The 20,402-nt window shown below is 46.0% G+C and overlaps 2 protein-coding genes across 2 annotated transcripts in view; both read right to left on the reverse strand.

The window, feature by feature from the left end:
• Positions 1-20,402, reverse strand: part of commd6 (COMM domain containing 6) — a 215,549-nt gene that overhangs the window by 16,987 nt on the left and 178,160 nt on the right. The gene's annotated exons all lie outside the window — the stretch shown is intronic.
• LOC134017690 (zinc finger protein 271-like) lies at positions 16,767-20,279 on the reverse strand. Its single transcript, XM_062457637.1, has 2 exons — positions 19,780-20,279; positions 16,767-18,517 (listed from the first exon to the last, which is right to left on the reverse strand). Exon 2 carries the CDS (start codon positions 18,278-18,280, stop codon positions 17,006-17,008), a length of 1,275 nt encoding a protein of 424 aa, XP_062313621.1. The 5' UTR covers positions 18,281-18,517; positions 19,780-20,279; the 3' UTR covers positions 16,767-17,005.

A 20,402-nucleotide genomic window follows, 5' to 3' on the forward strand; every position in this document is an offset into this window, starting at 1 on the left:
AGATGATGGGGAGGGAACAAACTCCTTTCTGCCTCCACCTTCATCTCCACCCACATCACCTCCGTCTCCACCTCTAACTCCACGCCGACCTCAGGCTCAGTCTCCACCGTCTTCACCTCCCACCCTGGATGACCCAGTGACCCGGGAGACCACGCCCCAGCCTCTGTTAGAAGCTATGACGTCCCATTCGTAAGTGTCCCTGTTAACGTCCTCTTTAGGCTACTGCCCTGATGAACACAAGGTTACGATGTCTCATTAGTTGTCATTGTACTGTAGAATGTAACACATCCGTTCTTGTTCTTGTTACAGTCAGTGGAGACTCATCAAAAAGGTCCTGTTGAGAAAGGTAGATAAACTGTTTATTTTATAACTCACAATATTTTTTTACTCAGCTTGACAATAACTATGTGTATCTGTACTGCGATTGAATTTTCTCCCCCTTTTTTACGCTGCCTTTCTCTCCTCTCTCTCCACGTCCTTTTCTCTGTCTCTTTTCCTCTCACCCTTTTCTCTCTCTCTCTCTCTCTCTCTCTCTCTCTCTCTCTCTCTGTCTCTCAGAACAAGAACATAGCTGAGCTGGAGAAGCATTCAGAGGAGATGATGGAGTGGGTTCTCCATGTGGTTGATGAGGGGGTGCTGCCCGCTATGGCCCTTTACCAGGTCCATCACCTCAGCCAAGACCCGCTGTCTGCCGCTTCCTCCCACAGCAACTGTGTCTCCATGAGCAGCAGATCTTCAGGTCTGCTGTCTCCAGTCCGGTCTGGGGTGTTGAGTGAGAAGATATGTTTCAGCCCTGTGGCTTCTCCAGACCTCAGGAGGGAGAGTTCATGCTCTCGTCAGTCCCAGGTCAGAGCCTCTTCTCAGGGCTCAGACCAACCTGAGGGTGTTCTAAGAAGCAGGAGGAGCAGCAGCAGCAGCCAGGGAGAGCTGCTGGGAAACATGGTCCAGGGAAGGGAGGAGAAGGAGGCTTGCACACCCTCGTGTCAGGAAAGCCTCCCTCTCTACACCCAGCAGGAGGAGTGCAGCTCTGCCAGCAAGGAGGAGCAGGAGGAAGAGAACCTGCAGAAGGAGGAGACCACTCCTCTCTTCTCCAAGTCAGCCACCAGGAGCCCTAGTCCCAGGAGTGAGGCCAACAGTGTTGCCAGTTGCCACAACCTCAACCTCACTGCTCAAAAAATGCTGGACACCGTTGTGCAGATGGCACACTCGGCCTCCAGATCCGTCTCTGATGACGAAAACTGCGAAAGTGACGAAGGCTCCTCTGTCTCGTCCTTCGACCAGGCCGAGTACGACCTGGACCGCCTGCTGGTGTCCCAAAGCACTGGTACGAGGGTGTTGCAGGCGAGGATCGACTGCTTCTCCGAGGAGCTGATTATTCAAATATATCATCTGCTCCTGGAGACACAGATGGGACGATTCCCCTCGGCAAGCCGCTGCCACTCCCAGCCCAACGTCCAGAACCTGGAGGCCAAGCAGTGCCTGGACTGGGAGCTCTTCAGTCCTTTGATGTACAACTTCCTCTACTTGGCATTCAAACAACTGATGGAGAACTTCCTTGGCCTGGTCATCTTTCTTCCGGACGAACGTGTCCCGATGAACGATCACCTCAAATGGATGTGGAAGGAGGACAGGGCCGACTCCGACAGCAATGCATCCTTAGACGACAGTGACAGCAGCGACTCGTCTCTGGACTGGTCCTTCAAGTTTCCGCCGGGCCCCAGCCAAGGGATTGTTGGTAGAAACAGCTCACAGAGCAGGCTGCGGCCATCTTCCTCTGCCAGCCAGGACCAGAGGGGGGCACTAGAGGCCATATCTGAGGTGTTAACCATGAAGGTGGGAGGTGTCCTTCACTGTACCTGCAATGACCCAGAAAAAGCCATGGCCATGGTCAACAAAGGTAGAGACATTTTTTACTCAATCACTATATTGACCCCGAAGGGAATTCAGGTGTTCAGGCAACTAGTAACACTGTGTAACTAGAGTTGTAAGTGTTACAGTACTGCTGAATGACAGTGTAGGTATAGTTAATAACTATAATATTAATGTTAGCGATCAAAGTCAATCACTGTTTAAAGAAAAGTATAGGTAATAGCTATAATAATAATACTAATAGGATACTTAAAAGTGTGAGTGTGTTTTGTTGTGCTAGGCCTTGATGCTGAGGCCATGGCCAGGCTGGCGGATCTCCTTAGCAGCTCCTCTTCTGAAGCCACTGACCAGGAAGGGACAACAGGAAGTCCCAACCCAGAGTTGAGTTTAGGTTTCACCAACCAGGAAGTTTGCCAGTCGGAGAAGGCTGATATCATTGTCCCCAACAACGATACGGTTGGTTACGTTTATGATTTCCACAAAGAGGAAGAAATGTCAGATTGCCTGACCAAAGCCATCAACGTTGCCACGGAAATGAATATCGAGGAAGATGGGAAGGATGATGGAGCTTCAGGTTTCTCTAAGCAGGTCCAGGTGCTTTCCTGGTTGCCCCCAAGGCCCTCTGAGACCCCCTCCCTCCAGCCCGGGGAGGTTCTGATCCAGGAGAAGGTTTGGACACCCTCCGGGCCCAGTGCCCTGCACCACCAGACCCTGCGGGACCTCCTGCACGGGCTGATGGTACGCTTAGCCCTCCAGGAGTCCCCCTCGACGTCCAGCGCCCCCACCCCCTCGAAGCTAGAGGCTACTCTCCTTCAGGAAGTGGGATGGATTCTTTGGACCCAAGACGGGATCAGCCTCATCCTGGATCACCAGCCACAGAGCCCGTTCTTCAGTGGCACAGACGCCCTTGAGGCCATGTTGGAGGCGGCCTACGCTAAGCTGTCACTCAGCTCTAAAAGTAGCAGGGCCCAGCTCCGCTCTGCTCGCCACGGAGAAGCGGGAGCCATTTGCTGCCTGGCCGAGACCATCGCCACGGTGATCTGCCGCCACGCCGAGGACTGGCGCGCTCCTGCTGTGTCGGATGTTACCGTCCATTTTGAAACAGGTTGTGAGGAGAAGGAGAATGCTCAGGACTCTGCTGGCTTGGAAAAGGTCAATGGAAGCTCCAGCTTCAGAAGAAATGTTAGGATAGATGATGGATCTGAGCTATCTGACGATAGCTCCTCATCCGCCTCCACCTCCCGGATCTGCCACTCCTCCTCTTCCTCCACCTCTGATTTATCCTCCTCCACCTCCCGGTTCTGCCACTCCTCCTTTTCCCCCACCTCTGATGTATCTTCCTCTTGGCCCTCCCAAACCTCCAACAGCTCCTCCATCTCCAGGAGCTCCATGGCTCTGGACCCCTGCCCAGATGGAGACAATCTGGGCCATCTTGGAAAGACCAAACCCTCCAGCCTCCAAAGATGGTTCACATTGGTAAGCTGAAAACAACTCCACACACACTGGCACTGGGTAGACCTGATCTGAATTAGTAGTAAACAGTAGAAATGATTAGCAGACTTATTTATTCAAAGCCACACACACAGAGAATTTAAACATCTGACATCTTGATCCACAGCCAAATGCTCTACCACATAGCTACACCCATCCCACCCACATTAGATAGATAGTTACAGTTAATGTTGTTCAGTCAAGACACTCACGTATTATATTTGAGCATTTATTGTTAACTACAGACATGGAAATAGATTTGACTTCGGCAGTGTATGTGTCTAGGGGACCCAGTCCCTGCCTCTAGCATTAGCGAGCAACATACATACATTGAATATGAGGCAGGGAGCAAATAGAGATATAATCCCCCTGATGGATAGAACATAATTTCTTTTATCATTTAAAGGAATTATGTTTGTCTTTGCTCTCACTTCAATCCCAGATGAGAAAGAAGACCAATGCTGTCACCAAGGGTACACAGAGTACTGCTGCCAAAGGACAGAAGAAGACCAACTCAGTTACTCCCCTCAACTGTGGAAGTGAGATCATGATATATTGTCAGATCATATTTGTTCATTTAGGCTTTCCCACTTTAATTGTCTCTCCCACCATTTCACCCCCCCCCCCCCCCACACACACACACACACACACACACATACTATTTTCAAGGAAATGGACAGTGTTGGTTATGTGTGATGTCATCTTCTGTTGTGTGATGGTTTTTCCTGTCCAGGCCCAGATCCTGCTGAGTCCTCCAGTGTCCTAGGAAAAGAGAAACAGAAGAAGAAGTCCGTTAAAGGCTTCTTCCGCAGGATATCTGCAGCTCTCTCCAAGGCGTTCTGTTGTAGCTGCATGACTCACCAGTAGAGGCAGCCGCCTGCTTCCTGACCTGACTTCCGTGACAGAGAGGACCTGTCCCTTCACCAACCACCGTAGCCATGCCTCTGAAATGCATAACAAAGCTATTCATAATTTTTGTATTAATAAATACAATTAAAAACATTGTCATTTATGTCATACCTCCCTTGTAATTGCTAAGCTGTTTGTGTTTAGGGTTGTGACATCTCCATATCAGGACTGCAGCCACACAAAGGCCAATTATTGTGTGTCACATTAATAGTACACAGCCACTTTACTTCAGTACTTCAGTATAACAATGAGATAAAACACTAGCTTTTCTAAAGTTTTTAGATACATATAGTTTGGTCAAGTTTGTGTTGAGAATGTTAGGAATTTGAGTCAGGTGGCTGAGCGGTTAGGGAATCGGGCTTGTAATCACAAGGTTGCCGGTTTGATTCCGGGCCGTGCAAAATGACGTGTCTTTGGGCAAGGCACTTCACCATGCTTGCCTCGGGGGAATGTCCCTGTACGCTCTGGATAAGAGTGTCTACTAAATGTAAATGTATTTCAGGATAACTGACTGTTTACCCCATTAACATTGTGCACCATTCTTATTGATCCCAAGTTGTATCATCTGCTCACACAGTTGCAGAGGGAGATGTCTGAACCCGAATACTGATATAAGTTAGTTTTTTTCCTTATTGTTTTATGTGTTTTACTTTTACTTTGTAATGCTATCAAAGAAAATGTGTATTTTATGGGGGTGAATTGTGAATTGAGGTGACACAGGGAATTGCGATGACCGGACTGACCTTATAGTTTCCCCCCACAATCCTACACTCATCAGACCACTGTCTGTTTACCTTCAAAATGGAACTATGCCAGAGCCTTAGCGATTTTCATGAAACTACTACTAGCCGTTGCATAACCTCAATTACAACACATGGTGTCAGTACAGATCTCTCACCCGAAGACTTTCTGGAATTATTCGATCACAAAATCTGTGCAATCAGGGTAAAACTACAGACTAGTCCTAGACAAATGCATATGAACACTGAATCATTCTTCATACCAACCATGCTGCATGCTGAGGCTTTCACTCACCTCAACCCTATCTCTATGGAAGCATTCCTCAAGCTAATAGAATCATCCAAACACATCAGCTGCCTTCTCGACCCCCTTCCTAGGTTAACGCCACAGTATATGGTTAGCACATGCATTCAATATGTTATCAACTGGTGGTTAGCAACATAGACATAATAAAGTTAGCAATGTTACACACAGTCTGCAGGTAGGCCCTACCTCCGCGACTACTTCACTCAGAGCAGCTGTCAATCATAGCTGTCAATCATAACGTCTCACCCCCTTTTTATATCGTCAAGTAATAGCTTAATTGAAAACAAACTGTTGTTTGACTTTTATCAGACTATGTAAAGGACAGGTATGGAACATCAGTAAAAAGGAAATGTGAACACTATAACTACTTTGAACAAGAGAACGTGTAGGCCTACTATTTTACATGTAAAACATGTTGAGAGGGTACCCTGGCTCCGTCTGTGGACTTCCTGCACGGCTAGAGCCCCCTACTGAAGAAGGTTATATTGTAGGCCTACCAACCCAGTTGAGAGGGTCCTTGCCGTGGACCACGGAATGGGGCGGGGTCAGATATATAGGAGGGTCCAGACGTCCAACCCTGCCCTGTAATACTTCTGATTGGACTGCCATTCCCTTCACTAAAAAACATTGTTGCAAAACAAGGTTTTGGGATTGTAGTGGTCCGTTTCAACAAAGAAGAATATTTTGATACAGGGTTTGCATTTTTGTGTTTGTTGCGTAGGCTTGCCTATATATTATAATAGTGTAGCCTACAGTAGACTAGTAGCCTAGTAGATTATGGACATCATCTCGATTAGGTGTTTTGAGATTCTGTGTTCTGAGATTGGGCAGGTGTGTTCTACCTCTCAGGTCTGACTCCACAGGTGATCCACCTCAGCAGGGACTCGCCAGCTATATATCTTATATTGATCATATTAAGGATTAAGAAGGTTGATGTGTGGTTAAAAGTTACATTTGTTCTGTGCTTACTTGCCTCAGTATGTCAATGTGTATGCAGCCAGTATTCATATTGAAACAGGTAACCTATTTCATGCTAATAGATAGATGCATCGTCTCAGCCAGGTATTCTGTTATAAAAATCATTTCTGTTGAGATATCCTGATAAAGTCGTGCCATCACCACTGTAAAAGTAGTATTGCCAAATGTTATCGTCAGACACAATGATGGATGCATACAATAATCATAAAGATACCTATTTTTCTATTGTGTTTATTGTATGTTGTGCGTAATTATGGATATTCATGCAATGTAACAGGGGCGTTGTTACTTGTCTACTGGGGCACAGGCTCCTCGTTGCTCATATAAAAAAAAATATATATATATATATATATTTCAAGATGGCTGCGTAGGCCTACATGAAGTGTGAAAAATGAAAAAACTTTCCCTTGCTTAACCCACTATAATTACAGTTCGGGGACGTACGTTTGATATCAGTTTAGGCATATCCTCAATAGTTAGTGCGAGCGTAATAGACCACACGAGACCATTTTTTTCGCAATAATTTAAATGCTACTGTTTTTTGCGCTTCATGTAATATCACATTTTGGACTCATGTTGTTATCATGCTTAAGTCTAGATAAGATGATTGGTAGGCCTATTACTTATAAACTTTCTTTAGTTTCATTATGTTTTCTTTGCCTACCTCAATTCTTACATGTTTGCCGACCCCTCAACTTCTGTGCATGCTGCAGATATTATAGCAAGCCAGAAGAGCGCGCGGACATGGAAATGTGCGGGCAGAATTTCAGTTAGGCTGCGTTGATTTCACAAGCGTTGATTTGGATACTGTTTCTTTTGATTATCAATCTAAATGAATGCACTGACAAAGTAAATTGTTAAAACTCAAACTTGAGAATTTGCTGGGGCACAGCAGATTTATACTGGGGCGGCTGCCATGTCCTGATATGTCCTCGCAATTATAATGTGATAACCAATGAGATGCGATGATGAGATTGACATGCAACCCATGAATGTAAGCGTGCGTGTGTCAATAAAGCCAGTCTTTATATTTTAACAGCAAAGTTGATTCCTCACCGTGTGTTTTTTTTACGTGAAAGTAGTATTTGGATAGCACTGGGTACAGGACGTAGTAACGCTGTACAATTCACACTGTCAACGATTTTCCTACCTAATTAGTTTAAAAACTTTAAAAACATTGGAATTGCACTTTTCTGTCAACAACGCATTGTTTTGGGAGAGACGCCGCACGGTCAAGTCAAATTATGACGTAATACAAGGATTGTGACGCACTTTACCAAATGATAATAACTAATCCAAAACAATCACATCTGTCAGTAGTAATGAAGGAAATGTTCATTAGGCAAGGAGTCGAAAAACTTTTCATTTTGTTGAAGTGATTTCCTTTTTTGTCATCCTTACTGAGTGTAAAAACATGGATGACATCTCAAAACATAAAAGACTACGAGTATGGAGGCCTAAACAGAAGGTAAGTCTGGTTATCTTTAAGTAGGCCTAGCTAAAACGATTAAAACACAAAAATATTGGGTTCTTTAGATTATTGAGAATTATTTCTTTCTTTCTTTATTGTGAGTTTAACAGTTGTGTTTAACACTGACCTAACTTGATAAGTACCGTAGACCTAGTCATAATTCATATTTCCAAGTTATATTTCTTAATCAAAAGATAAAAACAATTCTGTTCAAGGCACCTCTCTCTTGTCGTGTTTCACTGCTAATTGTAACCTCAATTCCACTTACCCCACCTTGTTTGTGTGTGTGTGTTTACATGGTGTGTGTGTGTGTGTGTGTGTCCAGCCTGCGCGTCTCCGTGACACAACTGTATCCCAGTTGCCCCTGCCACCCTGTAGGCCAGAGCCTGGACTGAAGTTTCCTACCCTGCAGCCCCATGACAGGAAGTCCCCAGAACAGCAGAACCTCCTCCAGGTAAGAACAGCTGCCTGGAGAAACTCAACACATTTGATATTATATTCATTTAGCAGACTCATTTGATCCAAAACGACATGCAAATAGTAGAATCAGAAGTGTAGTGTAGTTGAACAGTATTCCGGTGGTTACAGCCAGGGAATGGCATCTGTATTTGACCAGATAGTGTAACACTAACATCATCTCAAATATAATTCTGATAATAGTGTTAGTGCTTTGGAAACACATGCCTCACCCATGTGGCACAGAAGAACCAATTTAAGAGTTTTAAACTTTGCCTGAGGACTTATCAGAGCATTTTGTGATTGTAAGCAGTTTCACTCTATGGACCTGTAGGTTGGGAGAGGAAGTTGAAGCATACAATATAAGTATGTTGTTATGGTGATGTAACATCCGCCTTTGCCATTAATAATGTTGTTGCCTCATCAATGCACTAAGGCCGGCCGCAACACCAAGGCTGGCAGGAAGGCTGCAGGATCTGACAAAGCTGGAGGGGCTAACAAGTGGCCCCAGGCAGAGTCCTGGAGGGTTGATGTGGGCACTGGAGGCCGTAAGCCAGCTGCTGAACAAGGTTCACACCTGGCCCAGAAACTGTCAAGACCAGGCAGGATGGTGAGTAAAAGGTCCTCATCCCCTCACTGAGTACTACAGACACCACCTACTTCCCCTCAACTTAATCTACCTCCACGTCTCCACAACTCTAACTTTGATGTTACTATGACTTGCTAAGCGTTTGTCTTGCCTGCAGGTGATTGGTGGTGCATGTGTGAAGATGCCTCCCATGTCCAAGACCAGCTACTGTGAGTATCGATTTATTAATGTATCAAAAGTACAACATTCATGATTAAATGATCACTTTCTATCAAGAGAGGGATCCAACAATCACACTATGACTTTCCTCTACATGTAGGTGTTCTTCCACCAATAAGACCATCAGCCTCTGAGCCGTTCAGCCCAGAGGAACCTAAGACCCTAAGCTGCAGGTCCACACCAGATGATGGGGAGGGAACAAACTCCTTTCTACCTCCACCTTCATCTCCACCCACATCACCTCCGTCTCCACCTCTAACTCCACGCCGACCTCAGGCTCAGTCTCCACCGTCTTCACCTCCCACCCTGGATGACCCAGTGACCCGGGAGACCACGCCCCAGCCTCTGTTAGAAGCTATGACGTCCCATTCGTAAGTGTCCCTGTTAACGTCCTCTTTAGGCTACTGCCCTGATGAACACAAGGTTACGATGTCTCATTAGTTGTCATTGTACTGTAGAATGTAACACATCCGTTCTTGTTCTTGTTACAGTCAGTGGAGACTCATCAAAAAGGTCCTGTTGAGAAAGGTAGATAAACTGTTTATTTTATAACTCACAATATTTTTTTACTCAGCTTGACAATAACTATGTGTATCTGTACTGCGATTGAATTTTCTCCCCCTTTTTTACGCTGCCTTTCTCTCCTCTCTCTCCACGTCCTTTTCTCTGTCTCTTTTCCTCTCACCCTTTTCTCTCTCTCTGTGTCTCTCTCTCTCTCTCTCTCTCTCTTTCTCTCAGAACAAGAACATAGCTGAGCTGGAGAAGCATTCAGAGGAGATGATGGAGTGGGTTCTCCATGTGGTCGATGAGGGGGTGCTGCCCGCTATGGCCCTTTACCAGGTCCATCACCTCAGCCAAGACCCGCTGTCTGCCGCTTCCTCCCACAGCAACTGTGTCTCCATGAGCAGCAGATCTTCAGGTCTGCTGTCTCCAGTCCGGTCTGGGGTGTTGAGTGAGAAGATATGTTTCAGCCCTGTGGCTTCTCCAGACCTCAGGAGGGAGAGTTCATGCTCTCGTCAGTCCCAGGTCCGGGCCTCTTCTCAGGGCTCAGACCAACCTGAGGGTGTTCTAAGAAGCAGGAGGAGCAGCAGCAGCAGCCAGGGAGAGCTGCTGGGAAACATGGTCCAGGGAAGGGAGGAGAAGGAGGCTTGCACACCCTCGTGTCAGGAAAGCCTCCCTCTCTACACCCAGCAGGAGGAGTGCAGCTCTGCCAGCAAGGAGGAGCAGGAGGAAGAGAACCTGCAGAAGGAGGAGACCACTCCTCTCTTCTCCAAGTCAGCCACCAGGAGCCCTAGTCCCAGGAGTGAGGCCAACAGTGTTGCCAGTTGCCACAACCTCAACCTCACTGCTCAAAAAATGCTGGACACCGTTGTGCAGATGGCACACTCGGCCTCCAGATCCGTCTCTGATGACGAAGACTGCGAAAGTGACGAAGGCTCCTCTGTCTCGTCCTTCGACCAGGCCGAGTACGACCTGGACCGCCTGCTGGTGTCCCAAAGCACTGGTACGAGGGTGTTGCAGGCGAGGATCGACTGCTTCTCCGAGGAGCTGATTATTCAAATATATCATCTGCTCCTGGAGACACAGATGGGACGATTCCCCTCGGCAAGCCGCTGCCACTCCCAGCCCAACGTCCAGAACCTGGAGGCCAAGCAGTGCCTGGACTGGGAGCTCTTCAGTCCTTTGATGTACAACTTCCTCTACTTGGCATTCAAACAACTGATGGAGAACTTCCTTGGCCTGGTCATCTTTCTTCCGGACGAACGTGTCCCGATGAACGATCACCTCAAATGGATGTGGAAGGAGGACAGGGCCGACTCCGACAGCAATGCATCCTTAGACGACAGTGACAGCAGCGACTCGTCTCTGGACTGGTCCTTCAAGTTTCCACCGGGCCCCAGCCAAGGGATTGTTGGTAGAAACAGCTCACAGAGCAGGCTGCGGCCATCTTCCTCTGCCAGCCAGGACCAGAGGGGGGCACTAGAGGCCATATCTGAGGTGTTAACCATGAAGGTGGGAGGTGTCCTTCACTGTACCTGCAATGACCCAGAAAAAGCCATGGCCATGGTCAACAAAGGTAGAGACATTTTTTACTCAATCACTATATTGACCCCGAAGGGAATTCAGGTGTTCAGGCAACTAGTAACACTGTGTAACTAGAGTTGTAAGTGTTACAGTACTGCTGAATGACAGTGTAGGTATAGTTAATAACTATAATATTAATGTTAGCGATCAAAGTCAATCACTGTTTAAAGAAAAGTATAGGTAATAGCTATAATAATAATACTAATAGGATACTTAAAAGTGTGAGTGTGTTTTGTTGTGCTAGGCCTTGATGCTGAGGCCATGGCCAGGCTGGCGGATCTCCTTAGCAGCTCCTCTTCTGAAGCCACTGACCAGGAAGGGACAACAGGAAGTCCCAACCCAGAGTTGAGTTTAGGTTTCACCAACCAGGAAGTTTGCCAGTCGGAGAAGGCTGATATCATTGTCCCCAACAACGATACGGTTGGTTACGTTTATGATTTCCACAAAGAGGAAGAAATGTCAGATTGCCTGACCAAAGCCATCAACGTTGCCACGGAAATGAATATCGAGGAAGATGGGAAGGATGATGGAGCTTCAGGTTTCTCTAAGCAGGTCCAGGTGCTTTCCTGGTTGCCCCCAAGGCCCTCTGAGACCCCCTCCCTCCAGCCCGGGGAGGTTCTGATCAAGGAGAAGGTTTGGACACCCTCCGGGCCCAGTGCCCTGCACCACCAGACCCTGCGGGACCTCCTGCACGGGCTGATGGTACGCTTAGCCCTCCAGGAGTCCCCCTCGACGTCCAGCGCCCCCACCCCCTCGAAGCTAGAGGCTACTCTCCTTCAGGAAGTGGGATGGATTCTTTGGACCCAAGACGGGATCAGCCTCATCCTGGATCACCAGCCACAGAGCCCGTTCTTCAGTGGCACAGACGCCCTTGAGGCCATGTTGGAGGCGGCCTACGCTAAGCTGTCACTCAGCTCTAAAAGTAGCAGGGCCCAGCTCCGCTCTGCTCGCCACGGAGAAGCGGGAGCCATTTGCTGCCTGGCCGAGACCATCGCCACGGTGATCTGCCGCCACGCCGAGGACTGGCGCGTTCCTGCTGTGTCGGATGTTATCGTCCATTTTGAAACAGGTTGTGAGGAGAAGGAGAATGCTCAGGACTCTGCTGGCTTGGAAAAGGTCAATGGAAGCTCCAGCTTCAGAAGAAATGTGAGGATAGATGATGGATCTGAGCTATCTGACGATAGCTCCTCATCCGCCTCCACCTCCCGGTTCTGCCACTCCTCCTCTTCCTCCACCTCTGATTTATCCTCCTCCACCTCCCGGTTCTGCCACTCCTCCTCTTCCTCCACCTCTGATGTATCCTCCTTCACCTCCCAGTTCTGTCACTCCTCCTCTTCCTCCACCTCTGATGTATCTTCCTCTTGGCCCTCCCAAACCTCCAACAGCTCCTCCATCTCCAGGAGCTCCATGGCTCTGGACCCCTGCCCAGATGGGGACAATCTGGGCCATCTTGGAAAGACCAAACCCTCCAGCCTCCAAAGATGGTTCACATTGGTAAGCTGAAAACAACTCCACACACACTGGCACTGGGTAGACCTGACCTGAACTGAGTCTAGGACAAGAAAGGGTTAAAAGTATGGATGTGTAGAATACATTATGTATGAGTAGGTGGCGAGGGGAGTCAGGTGGCTGAGCGGTTAGGGAATTGGGCTAGTAATCTGAAGGTTGCCAGTTCGATTCCCGGCCGTGCAAAATGACGTTGTGTTCTTGGGCAAGGCACTTCACCCTACTTGCCTCGGGGAGAATGTCCCTGTACTTACTGTAAGTCACTCTGGATAAGAGCGTCTGCTAAATGTAAACAGTAGATGTTGTTATTTAGCAGATTTCTTTATTCAAAGCCACACGCACAGAGGATTTGAACCTCTGACATCTTGATCCACAGCCAAATGCTCTACCACAGCTACACCCATCCCACCACATTAGATAGATAGTTACAGTTAATGTAGTACAGTCAAGCCACTCACGTATTAAATTTGAGCATTTATTGATAACCATAGACATGGAAATAGGTTTGACTTTGGCAGTGTATGTATCTAGGAGACCCAGTCCTTGCCTTAGCGAGCAGCATTAGCGAGCAACATACATACATAAAATATGAGGCAGGGAGCAAATAGAGATATAATCCCCGATGGATAGAACATACAGACAACAAGGGGCAGAAGGGGAGGGTGGAGGTTGGCAGCAGCACAGATCATACAGCAACCGGGGGTGAGTGTGTGTGTGTATCTGCGCAGCCTTTGAATGCCGCTTAATCGGACGTAGCTCAATGGGCTTGAGCAGGCTAACACAGGTGTAGTTAATGAGCGGATGACGCGCGCTGCCAGAGTGCCATGCCTGAACTAGACTTGGCTCATTTATTTCCTGTCAACATAAAAAAAACATTTAATAATTTTAAGGAATTATGTTTGTCTTTGGTCTCACTTCCATCCCAGATGAGAAAGAAGACCAATGCTGTCACCAAGGTCACACAGAGTACTGCTGCCAAAGGACAGAAGAAGACTAACTCAGTTACTCCCCTCAACTGTGGAAGTGAGATCATGATATATTGTCAGATCATATTTGTTCATTTAGGCTTTCCCACTTTAGTTGGCTCTCCCACCATTTCACACACACACACAGAGACACACACTCATACTCTTTTCAAGTAAATGGACAGTGCTTGTTATGTGTGACATCATCTCCTGTTGTGTGATGGTGTTCCCTGTCCAGGCCCAGATCCTGCTGAGTCCTCCAGCGTAGAGAAACAGAAGAAGAAGAAGAAGTCCATTAAAGGATTCTTCCGCAGGATCTCTGCAGCTCTCTCCAAGGCGTTCTGTTGTAGCTGCGAGACTCACCAGTAAAGACAGCCGCCTGCTTACTGACCTGACTTCGGAGACAGAGAGGACCTGTCCCTTCAACAACCACCGTAGCCATTTCCCACTCTGAAATGCATAACGGAGCTATTAATACTTTTTGTATTAATACATTCAATTAAAAACATTGGCATTTAGTTCATACCTCCCTTGTAATTGCTAAGCTGTTTGTGTTTAGGGTTTTGACATCTCCATATCAGGACTGCAGCCACACAAAGGCCAATTATTGTGTGTCACATTAATAGTACACAGCCACTTTACTTCAGTACTTCAGTATAAAAATTAGATAAAACACTAGCTTTTCTAAAGTTTTTAGATACTGTGACGTCACGAGAGGCTGGGTCCTGGAGGGGTGCTACATTCCCCGGAGGTGGATGCAGCCCTGAGCAGCTGTGGCTCCCTCTGCTGGGGGAGTCGGGGGCTCCATCCCTCCCTCAAAGCGGGCGTTCCCGCGCACCTGGGACTGATCAGACCTTGATGACCAGAGGGGTTTTGTTTAACCCTCGTGCTGCCTTCGGGTCACATGACCCAAAGGTTCATAACGAACCATCGTTGTGTTTACCCAATTTTACCCAATACAAAAACAAATACAAATAATTTTCTTTTAACCATTCCAATGTGGGGGGTCTGAGACAGCCCGACAGTTAAAAGAAAATGCTTCACTTTGTTTTTGTATGAGGTAAATTTGTCACAATACGACGGTGGGTCACAATGACTGATGGGTCAGAATGACCCGAAGATAACACAAGGGTTAAGAGGGAGAGCCACAGTTAGGTGGTGTGTGGGGTTTGGAGAGGAGGAGGATTCCTGCGCCAAGAAGAGGCGCTGTGTACGTTTTTTGAAATCCTATGTGAGTTTGGAAGTTTTTTTTTGTTAATTCTGAAGATCTTTAATAAACTCCTTGTTTTGTTCGACCCCGGTGTCCTCGCACTACTTTGAGCTGTCCCGCTGAGGGCTGTGTAGCCTCTCGTGGCGTCACAATACATATAGTTTGGTCAAGTTTGTGTTGAGAATGTTTACTGTTTCCCAATTTCCCAATGACTGTTTCACAATTAACATTGTGCACCATTCTTATTGATCCCAAGTGGTCTCATCTGGTCACACATCTTTGCCCACACACAGGTGTGTTTGTATGCAAGGGGGGTGTTTGTCTTATTCTTTTATCAAAGAGGAAGACGAGGAAGAGGAGAGCAGGAGGGAGGGAGCGAGAAGCAGAAGAGTGCAGGGGAGAAAGGGCAGAATGAGGGATGAGGTGAGGGCAGAGAGAGTGGAAGAAGGAGAGAGGAGGGGAGAAATGGGGGATTGTTGGAGGGGGAAGGGGGGTGTTATCAAATAGTGGTTCTCACACACCATAAATCAAAGCAGACTACACCGGTTACACTTGGTGCCGTGACCTTTTTTGGATCATCGGATCAGCACTTTGCCAATCGCTGTGCTTGTAGGACGACCCGCCTGCTTGTCTTTTGTTTTGCCGCAGCTTCACACATGTTGGACTCTCAGATCGGACATGTTAACTGTTCATGCATTCCCCTGAAAGACTGGCGACGAGCGCTAACTGCTCCATCAGTTGTTACTGTATTTCTAAGCGCAGTTGCCGAGGGAGAGTTCGTTTTGACATCCTCGTCATGTTTGAGGATGCTGTTACACATGCCACTTTTAGGCCTGTTAACCCTCCTCCTCGTTGTCTGTATAGGCAGCCCATATCATCCAGGTGGCACGGTCTGACTTCAGCAAACCACGATTGTCTTCTGTACACCCACGGTGTTGTTGAGGTCAACGAAGCATGGGAACGGGTTTTGGTATAGAAATTGTGTTTTACTAGTCAGTAATATCGAATGCATAGTAGTAGTTCACATTACATGACAGTGCTTGGATTTCATCCTAAAACAGGTCACACTGACTCTAATAAACTGTACCTCATCCTATCCACATACTACTGACAAGATTTAGGCCGAATCCCAATACTCTGTCTTACCCCTAGCCCTTACCCCTAGCCCTTAGCTTTGCGCGTTCCTGTGAGAGTAAGTGGTGTCCCAATACTCTTTTTGATTATTATTATATATACTTTTCTTCATATATCTTATATAGCGCTTTCTGTAAGTACTCAAAGTTACTTTACAGATTCCAGTATTCATTCAGACACAGTCATACCGGTGGTGGTAAGCTGCAACTGTAGCCACAGCTGCCCTGGGACAGACTGACAGAAGCGTGGCTACCAATCAGCGCCCTCCGACCACAACCAACATTCATATGATGCAATGTCTTTATGATGGTGTGAGAAACCGGAGTACCCGGAAGAAAGCCACGCAGGCGTGGGGAGAACATGTAAACTCCACACAGAAAAGACCTGGAACGACTGAGGTCCAGAGGGAAAATATGGCATTTTGAAAGTAGCCTACATTTACGGTAGCTATCTAATGGTAGACTACAGAGAAAGTGTGATATTTTCATGTCAGTTTTGGAGCGACAGAGGGAAAATATTTTAGTCGACACATTAAATGGAACCGAATGAGGAACCAAAATTTGCATTCTAATCCGGTCCGATTCCTACCGGTTGCGTAGGAACCGGTTCCATAGTGGAACTGGGTTTTGGTACCAAACCCTAATGATAGGCATGCATTCCTATTTTCATTCACTTTCGTATTAAATCATACACTTGCCCTGTTTATATCATATTGAAGAGAAGGGCTTTCTAATTACATAAATGTGTGATTATTTGAGGAAAATCATCCTTTTACAATAATCTTCTCCGTTCGTAATTCTTTTTCAACCACTTTTATTACAAGATAAAGGAACACTTAGCGTATGAAATATACATAATTATGTGGGCATTATTTTGTTAAAAAGTTATGACCATTCTGGTGATAAGTGGAAAAAACGGAATCCCCCCCAAACCATCAAATTGGCCAAACAAGTAATAGATATTTAGCTTAGAGGGTACATAGTGTAGCTAGCTAATGTTTATTTAGCAAGTTTCACAGAAATATGCAAAAAACAAGGCTATACAGTACTACTACTGGGACAGTTTGGCCCTAGACATCACTGCTTTGGGGTTTTTCTATTGTGGACACGCAGGTGACTCTTCAGATGGCCACTTGTTTTACATGAATAGTCACAGAGGTCACAGCTGTAGGGCTTCTCTCCAGTGTGGATCCTGCTGTGAATTGTGAAACCGCTACAACTGCTAAAGGTTTTACCACAGAGGGTACAGTAGCGCTTCTCTCCAGTGTGGATTCTGCGGTGAACTGTTAAACTGTTACCACTGCTAAAGGCTTTATCACAGAGGTCACAGCTGTAGGGCTTCTCTCCAGTGTGGGTTCTGCGGTGTATTGTGAAACTGATGGCATGGCTAAAGGTTTTATCACAGAGGTCACAGCTGTAGGGCTTCTCTCCAGTGTGGACTCTGCGGTGAACTGTTAAACTGTTACCACTGCTAAAGGTTTTATGACAGAGGTCACAGCTGTAGGGCTTCTCTCCAGTGTGGATCCTGCTGTGAACTGTGAAACTGCTATACCTGCTAAAGGTTTTACCACAGAGGTCACAGCTGTAGCGCCTCTCTCCAGTGTGGATTCTGCGGTGAACTGTTAAACTGTTACCACTGCTAAAGGTTTTATCACAGAGGTCACAGCTGTAGGGCTTCTCTCCCGTGTGGGTTCTGCGGTGTATTGTGAAACTGTTAGCATGGCTAAAGGTTTTATCACAGAGGTCACAGCTGTAGGGCTTCTCTCCGGTGTGGATTCTGTGGTGAACGTTGAAATTGCTAACACTGCTAAAGGTTTGATCACAGAGGTCACAGCTGAAGGGCTTCTCTCCAGTGTGGATTCTGTGGTGAATTGTTAAATAGTTAGCATGGCTAAAGGTTTTACCACAGAGGTCACAGCTGTAGCGCCTCTCTCCAGTGTGGATTCTGCGGTGAATTGTGAAACTGTTAGCATGGCTAAAGGTTTTATCACAGAGGTCACAGCTGTAGGGCTTCTCTCCAGTGTGGATTCTGCGGTGAACTTTTAAACTGTTACCACTGCTTAAGGTTTTATGACAGATGTCACAGCTGTAGGGATTCTCTTCAGTGTGGATCTTGCAGTGAACTTTGAAATTGCCAGAGTGGCTAAAGGTTTTACCACAGAGGTCACAGCTGTAGGGCCTCTCTCTAGTGTGGATCCTACGGTGAACTTTGGCATTTGCAGCTTGGCTAAAGGTTTTATCACAAAGGTCACAGCTGTAGAGCTTCTCTCCAGTGTGGATCTTCATGTGCCTTTTAAGGTTATTGGATATGGAAAAGCTCTTCCCACATATATCACAGTGAGGTGTCTTCATAATTCAGCTCTCTCTGGATCCTGTATCTAGTCTCTGGAAGATTGTTTCTCTCTAGTTGATCCTCTGTCTGGTTACTGCTGTTTCTGGTTGAGTTTCCCTCTGGTTGAGTCTCTGTAGTATCTCTGCTCAAGTTTCTGTAGTCTCTCTGGTTGAGTCTCTGTAGTCTCTCTGGAGCCTTAAGGTGTCTTCTCTGTCTAGTCTCCGTCCATGATCAAGTATGATTGGCCAGTAGGGGATCTGGAAGAAACAGTTCCAATGAGAACTCAGCTTTCACATGAAGGAACTCTTGTCTGTCATATTGTCCACTTTGCATATGTAATGTTGATCATTTGGTGAGAGGTGTATGTTTCTATGATTTCTCTTTTACTGGAGAAACACAACACTGTGATAAATACGTAATATCTGGCATACAACTCCTCATAGTAATTTAGTTTTCTTCAAAATAATAATAGCCTATAATAAGCATTACATGTAAATTACCAATAAAATGACTGGATTGGAATTACGTTTTAAATCCAATAATATTAATACACTATATTGCATGTGTCTCATTTTCAATTTAAAAACAGATAGTTACAACATAGAAAAGAAATGACGGAATGTTTATGAGCGCTCAATTTCTATTGGCTCCACTGCAGCAATACAGAACACAGCTATCTTTATGCTGCCCACGAGGGCGGTCATATTAAAGTTCACAAAACTGGAGTAAGTAGCTTGAGACTTGAAAACTGTGCATCTACAATAACATTAAATCATATTCTTATATACTATTGTAATAATTGGACCAATACGCTGTTCATATTGGTCCAGAAGACGTTCTCAAAAGTTAATATATCCGTTTATATACCTCCTGAAAGTTCGCAGAGGTAAATAAACGTTTTTACGGACCTAGCAACAAGCGGTTGCCTTGGCGATGTAGCCATTGAGCTTAACAACGTGGCATCTGACGGCAACAAAGTAGCCTAAATTGCCCCCCCAAAAAACTAAAACAACCAAATATGTTTTTTGCACAGGTCCGCAGACGCCCCGCAATCGCTTCCCGTTTTAAAGAAGTATCTGAAGCAGACAAAAGACGAATTGATGTTGTTGATATGTTGCCTTGGAGATGTAGTGACGGTGCAAGTGCAGCTGATAGCTCTGACAACATGGCGTCTGCTCCAGATTCGACCTATTTGATTTTTGATCTTCCCACGTATTGTTGTAGTATATAAGAAACCAAATGTTTACTCCTCGACAGGTCAGCAAACGCTTTGTCGCCTCGATTTGTTAAAACGATTTGTTTGAACAAATCTCGGTTTACAATGGCGTTTGCAGACCTGTCGAGGAGTAAACATTTGCTGTTTACATACGTTTTCCACAACGTACTAAAATATCCCCATTAATAAAGACAAACACTGAATCTAGCTAACAACACAATCGAGCTAGCTAGTACCAAAATTAGTTTAAACCCAAGCACAAAGTCGCAAATCGTGGATACAACGTCAAAAGCTAGCACTTACCTTCATAAGTGTTAGGACTGCAACATAGCTTTGATCTTTAAATACATTAGGTCTCAAATGTTAAAACGTAGGGAACCTTCACTTTACGTATGACAAACTACATTGATTTAGAGCTCAAGTAACCGTGAATACAAAACGTTCATGATGAAACGACCGGCGAGAGTAGCCGCTTGCAGTCGGGGAGGAGTTAAAAACAGCTCTGAAGTTGGTGAAGTATTTAATGATTGGCCAGACTCACACACGACAACTTTGAAGCGTGTTTTGTAATTATTCTGACACCTTCAGTTTCGCCAATGCTCAAATCCGGACCAAACTGTTTAATTGAATAGAAAATGTGTCGAAGAAAGGGTTTTAGTCCGCCTCTTCACTAACGGAAAGACTAAGTTTAATTATAAATAAAGTAAAGTAAGCAAACAGCGCTTGATCGGCCATGACTGACATCAACGCAGCAAACCACGAGAAGCTGGAATGTCCGACTTCACAGAGCTGTTTTTAACTCCTCCCCGACTGCAAGCGGCTACTCTCGCCAGTCGTTTCATGCAGCAGCAGTCCATGTCGAACTTACCTAATGATACAAACACTCGAAATGCAGTTTCACATTTGAAACACCAGGTGGCACCAGA

This window comes from Osmerus eperlanus, chromosome 3 (genome assembly GCF_963692335.1).
Source record: "Osmerus eperlanus chromosome 3, fOsmEpe2.1, whole genome shotgun sequence".
In the NCBI taxonomy this organism is placed as follows: Eukaryota; Metazoa; Chordata; class Actinopteri; order Osmeriformes; family Osmeridae; genus Osmerus; species Osmerus eperlanus.